General features: G+C 33.3%; 4 protein-coding genes across 4 annotated transcripts in view; 2 read left to right on the top strand and 2 right to left on the bottom strand.

The window, feature by feature from the left end:
• Positions 1 to 165: 165 nt before the first annotated feature.
• On the bottom strand, positions 166 to 1,077 carry NAEGRDRAFT_75174 (uncharacterized protein; the record flags this gene model as incomplete). Its single annotated transcript, XM_002669862.1, has 1 exon — positions 166 to 1,077. The coding sequence occupies one exon, from the start codon at positions 1,075 to 1,077 to the stop codon at positions 166 to 168; it is 912 nt and encodes a 303-aa protein (XP_002669908.1).
• A 1,260-nt stretch (positions 1,078 to 2,337) lies between these two features.
• NAEGRDRAFT_82020 (regulator of chromosome condensation family protein) lies at positions 2,338 to 5,257 on the top strand. The gene is made up of 3 exons (XM_002669903.1): positions 2,338 to 2,927; positions 2,976 to 4,532; positions 4,632 to 5,257. The coding sequence occupies exons 1-3, from the start codon at positions 2,342 to 2,344 to the stop codon at positions 5,072 to 5,074; spliced, it is 2,586 nt and encodes an 861-aa protein (XP_002669949.1). The 5' UTR covers positions 2,338 to 2,341; the 3' UTR covers positions 5,075 to 5,257.
• On the bottom strand, positions 4,608 to 8,109 carry NAEGRDRAFT_82019 (uncharacterized protein; the record flags this gene model as incomplete). Its single annotated transcript, XM_002669861.1, has 2 exons — positions 4,608 to 7,723; positions 7,776 to 8,109. 2 exons carry the CDS (start codon positions 8,107 to 8,109, stop codon positions 5,121 to 5,123), a joined length of 2,937 nt encoding a protein of 978 aa, XP_002669907.1. The 3' UTR covers positions 4,608 to 5,120.
• Positions 8,110 to 8,930: 821 nt separating this feature from the next.
• The window catches only part of NAEGRDRAFT_75171 (uncharacterized protein), a gene marked incomplete at both ends in the record, with an annotated part of 1,802 nt that continues 1,223 nt past the window's right edge, over positions 8,931 to 9,509 (top strand). Inside the window, one exon of the mRNA XM_002669902.1 lies at positions 8,931 to 9,154. Within this exon, the coding sequence (XP_002669948.1) occupies positions 8,931 to 9,154 (224 nt within the window). The remainder of the gene's footprint in view (positions 9,155 to 9,509) is intronic.

Genomic DNA, 9,509 nt, shown 5'->3' with positions numbered 1-9,509 from the left:
AATGGCTTCTTCTGGATCAACATGTTGATCACTCATGAACCAACGTGGTTCATAGGCACCAATTGGAATCATTGAAAAGTCAATTGGACCAAATCGTTCTCCAATTTGATTAAATGTTTGTCCACTATTGAAAAAATTATTAAGGAATGAATATTAAAAGTCTACTTACTTGTAACCTGTATCACCTGCATGCCAGAAAGATCTTGTCACATTCTCATTGCCATCAGTATAATCAAACTTGAATCCCCAAGAACCCCACAAGACGTGATTTCTATCAAACCCTGTTCTTGAACTCCAATGCTGAGCTGGCAGACATACGAATGACAGATTGGAAACTGTCTGATTCTCAGCTGTAACCTTGAATGTAGTTTCCTTCCACCAATCCAAATCTACAAGTTTTTCCTTCTCGGCATCACTATTTGAATAATGTTTCATCATCCACTTGTATTTCATTTTGAATGGTAACAAGAAAATTGGATCATGATGTTTCTGTATCTCTTTGAATGCATGTTCATCCAAATGATCGTAGTGATTATGAGATATAATCACAAAATGAATCTTTGGCAATTTAGAGATATCTGGAAATGGAATTGGTTTAATTCTCTTTGGACCAAAATACTGTGAAGGACTACATCTCTCTGAAAATACAGGATCTGTTATTATATTTACACCTCTGTACTGAATGAGAAAGGTCGAATGTCCAATCCATGTCACTTGATATTCATCAGAAGACTCACTAGGGTTCATTAATTTATCCCAATTCGGTTTCAATTGAGGAAGTTCTTCATCACTCGGAATTGATGGTGAATTAAATAAGAAATCCTTCATCATTGACATTCCATCGAGTACTGATTTATCATGATTCACTCCAATCCAAGGATCTTTAAACTTTTCTGGAGGTATTACTACTGTAGTAGGTGAAGATGTTGAAGATGATGAATTTTTCGGAACATCCCAATGATCAGGTATTGTTGTATTCAAAGATGAAGATGTTGCTGAATTATCATTCATAATAACCCTCTCTACCAAAATCTTCATGGTTCTACCATTACTGGAGGAGGTGCCAGTACTTGTCATTCTTCTAAAGAAATGATGTGCTGCTGCAAGTTTGTTGTGGGCGAGAAGTGATTTAATTTTTTTTGAAGTTTTTAAATTTTTAAAACAAACTTCTACTTGGTTATACTAGTGAGAATGAAAAATACTGCTGCGCACGCATTCTTTCATTAGTAATATATTCAAGAATCAATATTCATCGAGGACAATAGGAAATGTCCGCCTTATTGAATGCTTGTTTGTTGTAATTTTGCAGAAGTTCATGTTAAGCAGTTATTACAAAATGTATCTGCAATTTTATTAGATCTGTAAAATCAAGTATCTCAAAATCTCCTCAAATAATGATCCATTTTGAAAATTAACAACAAAATATGATTCTGAAATCAATAGTATCATGTGAAGGAACAATTGCAAATCTTGAGAAAGTGTGAAAAAAGAGAAACACTTTTATTAAAGATAAAAAACTTGGTGGGATGATTCTCCACACTTATTGGAGCATCTCCATGATATTGGAATGATGTTCCGATATTGTACATGTGTGGATAGGTGATGAAACCTCCACCATGACAATGACAATGCTATTGAAGAAAGTAACGATGAAGATGTTATATATTGTGAAAATAAATAGTACTACTAGAAGAAAGTTTTTGATTTGGTCAAGTAGATGACGAGGTATTATTCATTACATGTTGAAAATAATCTTGTATCTATTCCAATGAAGACAAAGATCCAGTCTCCAAAATTGACCCCACAAATACTATTTACTATTATGAACAATCTCCAATTGATGGTTTTTGTGATGACCAAGTAGATAGGCCGATTTTAATGATTTTGATGAAAATCGACTTTGAGCCAAATTAAAAATAATTTCAAAGAGTAAACTTGCGGAATACTATTTAAAATACTATTAGAACAGCAAATTAACCTGTTCTAACAACATCCGAGATGTATTTATTGATTTGAAATTTTTCCCAAGTGATGATGATATTAAATTTCTTGATGATTAAAATTTCAAACAATAAAATTACTATTCTACTATTGATGGATATCCAAAGATGATGTACATTGAATATCAATGTATTCCGTATTGAAATGATGAAGATAATCAGCAATGCTGAGATGAAGTGATTATTTTTTTTTCAAATTTTTTATTTGTTTGATTTAATTGATAACAACAAACTTGAATTTTAATACTAATGGTCTGAATCTTCACTATTTGATGATCACCATCACAACAAGAAATCTTTTAATTTTATTATAATTAAAATTTTAAAAAAATTACATCAAAATGCTTTCATCAGCCGCTCCGATCCATTTGGCTGCTCTAAATTTTGCTTTACAGGCCAGTTTGTTAGGATTTTCCACGTCGATCATTCCGGAAGGTACTGGTGAAGTGGAATTATTTTCATCTGATCGGGCGATCTCTTCCGAAAATATGGATGAGAGTGATGATGGTAATGGTAGTGGTGCTGGTGGTGATGGTGATGGTTCAAAGAAGAGAAAATATTGGAGAGAAGAAGGTGATGAGGATAATCCGTTGCAAAATATTGTATTTGTTACTGGTAGAAATACTAATACACAATGTTTGATTGATATTGATGATTATGAGAAACAAATTAAATCATTTGTACAAAGGATGCAAAGGAGAGTAAATTTTGCGGAACTTGCTGATTTAAAACCGAATGGAGAGTTGGGAGAGAAGGAGAAGAACTTTGGATTGGATTTGGCAGAGGATGACAGCTTGATGACATACTTGATCGGAGTTAAAATTCCTGATAGAGTGGAAGGTGCAAAGTTTAGGATAAAACAGATTGTTAGTTTGGAAAATGGTACCATGATTTTAAATGAATGTGATTCACAAGTTTATATTATTGGTAAGTTGTAATTTCTATTCGAAACAATAATAATATTTTTAAATACAGGTGATGTTGGAGATGGAATACAGTCTGTGGAAACTCTATCAAAGATTTCACTATACGATGGTGATTGTATGGTGGAAGAAAAAATTGAATCAATTCATAACGGAGCTGATTTTGCCTTCTTCATTACCGAATCTAATCAATTGTATGCTTTTGGGCAAAATTTACAAAAACAATTATCAATTCCAAATTGTTCACATACAGAACCATGCAAAGCTCAACAAGTAACTTCTTCTTTATTTCACAATGAACGACCAGTCAAAGTTGCATGCGGTTCTCAGCACACAATACTTGTAACAGAGCAAGGAAACATTTACTTTTCTGGAAGATTACATAATTTTGAAAGCTCACAATTTATTCTTTGTAGAATCTCAACAGTCACTACAGAAAGCATTAGGGAATACTTAATTTCACAAAATATTGGCAGAAGCAAGGACTTGATATTTAATGGATATGTAGTCCAGAAATCTACGTGCTATTGGCTTTGGCAAATAATGAATTCTTTAGATATCTTCCATATTATCAAAGATTGGATTAACTCATTCTCATTCGAAATGGAACAAATTGGATTCACTGTTCTGGAAGGAATTAATGAAGCACCTAAAGTAGAGGATAAAACTATTCAAAGTCAAAATGCCATGAAAAGACTTGAAACACTTATCCAACTGATATCATCTGTTGAAGAACATATCACTTCCAATGATATTATTCAATTATTAATAGCAGTATTTAAGGATGGATATCTTCAAGCAGGAAAGTATTCTTCATTTGAAACACTATTTTTGAGAGATTTAGCATACTTGATTTTCACTGAAATAATTACAAATTATCAATTCGCAATTCAAATATGCACTCTACTTTCTCTAGACATTTTCAGTGAAATTGATTTGACAAAAAATATCACTGAACTGTTTGTTTTGAACATTTCACATAAGAGAAAGGATCTCATTTTCTTTGAAAATCAATTTTGCTTTACTCAGAAAGGTTATCAAGGAGTTCATCAACTTGTTAACACATTTTATGAATCATTTATTGTTACTAAATGTAACAAACTTTATCACTTCCCAGCAAAGGGTTACGCTGCACATTTACTGACCTTTTCTCTTCTGAATCCTTTCCTGCAAATAGGGCCAAAAGGATGCGAAAATTTCAGGAATAGAAATGATATTAATAATGAGTCAAAACGACATGTTGTACCAGTCGATGCCTACTTTGATAGCGATACACAATACTTTAGAGCCTTTACGGATGTTCTTACAGAATCAGGATCAATACTAATTGGAGATGCATACGATAACTGGAAGGAAAATTTAGAAGTTTTGACACTCATTGAACGTAATGATCTGACTAGGATTCAAAATCCTCTTCCTTATCCAATTTTGATTGAAAAATCTGATTTTGAATTTAAAATGTACTTTAATACTTTGGAAAATAGGTTACATGGTAATATTGTAAATATTTCTAAATTACCAGAAGGTGTTATTTTTTCACTAGAAGACTATACCAGCTTTATTTTAGGAAGTAATGCTTATAGTGAGATTGGCTACCCGTCATTTTACAGTTTCACAACTCACTTCAAGATACATGAGACTTTGAACAAGCTCCGTCCTTCATCAATTTTTTCTGAACAATATTCGATGGTACTGGAATGTTCTAAAGATGCTACGAAAAATTTAGATTCTAGATTTATTACGGGTATTCACAATTCTAACTATTTGAACAAAATGTTAGTTCCTTTCCAATATCATCAAGCTAATAGCTCAATAAGAGATGATAGAACATTCTTCTTCTCTGGAGACTCATCTGGAATCAGATCAATAAGTGCTGTACCTGAAAATGAAGACGAGCAAGAGGATGGAACTAAATTTATCAAAGAGAGTGAAAAAATGGTTCAATTTAATCATTTGTCTTTGCTAAAGGTTAGATTTGCTCCATACTTAGCTAGATATGGATATGATTTGAACCTGAGTATTGGATTGGATAATATGATTGTGTTTTTTACCAAAAAGACAGAACACAACAATAGTTGGATTTTCATGATTAGAAAACTTGAAAAATTAGTGGATAGTTCAAGATTTGCTGACTGCGAGTTTTTATTCTAGAATAAATCACTACATTCTGGAATTCCATTAGAAACATGTGTTTATTCTACCACGTAAAAACTTCCTTATGGAGATGGAATCTAATTCCATTTCTTTCATTTGCATCCCAAATGGCATTCGAAACTGAAGTTACCAATTGTTCTGGACCACAAACTAAAACACCAACATATGCATTCAATTCTCCTCTTTCTTTCATTTCCTTTTTCACTTGTTCCAAGAATTGTTTTGGATTGGCTCTTCCTTTATGAATGAATGCTGTTTGTTGTGAATTCTCATCCTTCATTTTGGAAATGAAAATATTTGGTTTCAAATTCTTATTTCCATTCGTTTCCAAAAGTTGAGGAAATACTTGAATCATATCAGTGGTTGGAATTGACCAACAAGTATAAACAGTCTTATCTTGAACATTCTTTTCCAACAAGTGTGAATAAATTGAATGAACTGGTGTAATACCAATTCCACCACCAAACATGACAATTGTCTTGTATCTCAATAATGGAACTGATAATGATCCATAAGCACCTTCAACTCTACAAATTAATTCATTGGCTGATTGAGCCTTCTCTTGAGCAACTTTTGCAACTTGTTTTGACCATCCACTTCCAAAATTCTTGACATGAACTGTAAATTCCAATTCCTTCTTTTTAATCATTCCACCATCAATTTCCTTACAACTACTAACTGTGATTGGATGGTGTTGATATTTTGAAACAGCAGGAATATATAAGAATATGAAATGTCCCATTGAAGGATTACTACCAAATGTTAGGAATGGTTTTCTCATTGTAATGGTTGTAACTTGACTCTTTTCATCATATTTGATTGAATCAATTTTGGTTGGAACACCAAATCCAAATACCACTCTCAAAAATACATCAAATAGATATAATAAAATTGATAATGCCATATAAGGTAATAAATTAATATATCCAGAACCATGAATAATTGATAAAATGACAATTAAAATGGATAAGATGACATGTGAAATTAAAAAGACTTCCCACAACTTTCTTCTTATGACTGGGAATGTCATTAACCAAAGTATAGTCATGAAAAACCATGCAATAATTCCCAAAATTGGAAATGTTGGAGATGTCACATCAACTAAATATAATCCAGATGCATTATAATGAACAACCATTGCAATTCCATGAGCAGTTACAAAAAACCATTGTAAAATACCCAACCATCTGTGATATTTAATTGCTCTATCAAATGAAATTCCAAATAAAACTTGTAAAACTGAATATCTTGTGACTGGAAATAAAATTAATCCAAAATTGAAAACACAAACAGAGGCAAATGCTTTTCCAGCTTCTGCTGATGTTGCATTCACATATCCAAATGCAAACCAAATGGCCACAAGAATCCAATAACATGAAATTACAACAGCTTCACCCAATGTTAAATCTAAAATGGTATTAATGTAAATTCCAATAAATTTCAAATTGACTTGTTTTGTCAATCTTCTGTACAAGATCAAATCAAGGAATAGATTTGGATTCACTCTTGGTCCAATCACACTCAATAAGAATCCACCAATGACCAACAATCCACAAATGAATGCAGTAGCAATCAAATGCCATCTGTAGGAATTTGCTAATTTCAAACCTTCATCAATGACAACAGTTCCAGTTTGTGAACCACTACTTGATCCACATGCCAAACTACTGCCAGGAGGAGCTGCCATTTCAGTGGAAGCTCCATTTTGCATGAAATTAATCATGACATTCTTGTCTCTGTAACTGTGAACAGAAGTAATGGAAGTAGAAGTTTTGGAAAGAGCCCATGAAATTGGAATTTGTGCATTGCTGAATGTATAATCCATAGCGTCCTTAGTATTTACCAAACGTGTCCATTTCAAATGGAGTTCATAATTGCCATTGACAGATCTCAAACCACCATTGCTTGAAATAAAATTTTGAGTGGTGTCTGGAGCTGGTGCTTGCAAATTTCCTTGCATGTAAGCATCAATAATCACTGCCTTACCAGTTGAATCTACATAACCAAACATGGTATCAGCAGTTTGCATTCCTGAACTAGCTCCATGATTGAAACCAAGTGAAGCATAACCATAAATACCTGTAGCCAACAATCCAAATTCAATAATTGGATTATTGGCATCATTTGGATTGGTCAAAACTTTCCAATACAATTTCAAAGAATCAGATGTTCCATAATTAGCAACTAACTTGTAATTAGCTGCAGGATAATCAGCAGAATTGACCCACTGAGTTAAAATACTTTGTGAATATCCAGTTGGAAGTGAACAGTTATTTCCACCTCCTGTTGCAATCACTGGTGGTTGTGGAAGCTTTCCATATTCACCAGTTACGAATCCAGCCGAAAGAAAGTTAACAGTTGTGCCACTTCCTTGACTGGTATGTTCCACCATTGAAGTACTAGTTGAGTGAATAGCCCAGGACATTCTCATGGCAGTGTTAGTAAATACAACATCTCTAGTATCGTTGGTCTTGACGAAACGTGTCCATTTCATGTGAGTTTCGGATATTCCATTAACTGTTCGAAACCCTCCATTCTTCTGGATGATATCATCAGAGGGATCACTGGTTGGTGGTGCAGGTTTGTTAGTCATCCAAGCGTCCATAACAGTGATGCTACCTGAAGCTTGATTGAAGAAACCAAAGACTTTAGATTGAATATTAATGCTTTAGAACTTTCGAATAAAAAAATAACTTACTGGTATCTCCCTTCATTGGATCTCCACTTAAATAACCAAAACAAAAGGAAAGGTAACCTTTAGTACGAAGAGCAACAGCACCAAATTCTAGAATGGCATTATTAATATCTGAACTCTTTTCGTTTTTTAAGAGTTTCCAATAAAGTTTCAGATTCGAACCGAAAGAGGCAACGTTTGTTGCTGGATAATCAGAGGGATTTACGAATTGAGTTTCAATACTTTGGCTATAGGTAACGTTTGCTGCATGTGCTGGGTCATGACATGCTAAAACTGTTACCAACAAGAGTGCAGACAGAAGAAAGAGCTGCGAGTTTCGAATAACATAAAACGCCATTTTTTTGTTGGTATCCAGTTACAAGTTCGGCAAGGGCTGAAACCTAAATTGACTTTCTGATGAAACAAATGGCTAAAAGAATCCAAGTGGCTATTTGCATCACCTATCCGAAACCATTGGAAACTTTGAGAAATCGTTCACCAAAAGAATTGGCATGTGAAGTTCTCTCTTAATCATTGTGTTCTTCAGGTAGCCCCAATAGACGTTATTCGAAACTTGAAGTAGAGCGGAAAGGAAACATGAAAAATTGGGTGTTTCGTTTTGACCTTTTACATATTAACAGCTCCCAACAATTCATGTCGCTAACCAAAAGGAGATTATTTTATACACTAGATATCGATAATGGTTCATTCAACAATGTCCAGAATGCATTACCTATCAGTTTTTTATCTTATTTCCATTTGGCACCGCGTTTCATTCTTGCTTGTTTTTCAATTTGTAAACTCACGTAAAAAAAAATACAATAACATCAACAACACCACATATCAACAACAACAACAACATGAGCAACAACAAAATCAAAACAAAACAAACAAGTATTTTCTATGGTCACCAACAAAACAGAAGTAACATTTGAAGTATACAGGTTGAGCAAAAGTAAGAGGGTAGCTATGAATAAATCGTTGGAGAAGAATAACAATACAAACAAAATACGTTTTGTTGTAGAGAAGGTTGATGATTTGAAAACAGCTAAACGCCAAGTAACAAACATTCTTGAAGGCAGTGAAGAGAGTAAGAAAGTGAACATACCATTAGAGAAAAGACAACAACTTGAATACTTTTTTGATACTTCCCTACCAACAATAACACTGCGTGAGATAATGGATGAAAAATATTCTGATGAATATTATGCAACAAGATACCTAAAGGTACTTCCGAGAACTATTGAGGAGGTAGTTATTAGAAATGCTCAGCCAGATACAACCCATAATGTCAAGTGGCATCATCAACATTATGTTTCTGTAACAGATGATCACGAAGCAAAGCTATTCTTTGATTATCAAATACAAAAGGCAAAACCATATAGCATTTTAAAAGAAGAGATGTTGATTGAGGGTGGCATTGCAAGGGAAGGAAGAATAGTTCCAAAGATAACATATCATTGGTTGTTTGCTGGAAATTATAGCCTTCCTCCTTTGTTTAGTGATAAGTGGTATGCATTTAAATGGGAGCATGATGGTATTTTATGGAAATTTGGAATTAATCAATTTAAATTAATTTACAAACCTGAAGAGAAGATGATTAGAATTGAATTTGATTATTTCTGCTCTATGCTTGATGAATCTGTTAAATGGAATAAATATTAAACAATTATTATAATTTAAATTATTCCTTTTATTTTATAAAAAGGAGTTTGGTGATGGATTGGAGGATGAAAAGAATGAAAATGGAGATGATGG

This window comes from Naegleria gruberi (genome assembly GCF_000004985.1).
Source record: "Naegleria gruberi genomic scaffold NAEGRscaffold_77, whole genome shotgun sequence".
NCBI lineage: Eukaryota > Heterolobosea > Eutetramitea > Acrasida > Naegleriidae > Naegleria > Naegleria gruberi.
Note: the sequence above shows the minus strand (reverse complement) of the source record. Positions and strands in the feature narration are given on the sequence as shown.

Excerpts from the sequence above, each read along its gene's own strand:
- NAEGRDRAFT_82020 (XM_002669903.1), top strand. The coding sequence starts at position 2,342 with ATGCTTTCATCAGCCGCTCCGATCCATTTGGCTGCTCTAAATTTTGCT. Across the intron at positions 2,928-2,975 it reads TTCACAAGTTTATATTATTG|GTGATGTTGGAGATGGAATA; the intron begins GTAAGTTGTAAT and ends TTTTAAATACAG. Across the intron at positions 4,533-4,631 it reads TGGCTACCCGTCATTTTACA|ATGCTACGAAAAATTTAGAT; the intron begins GTTTCACAACTC and ends AATGTTCTAAAG.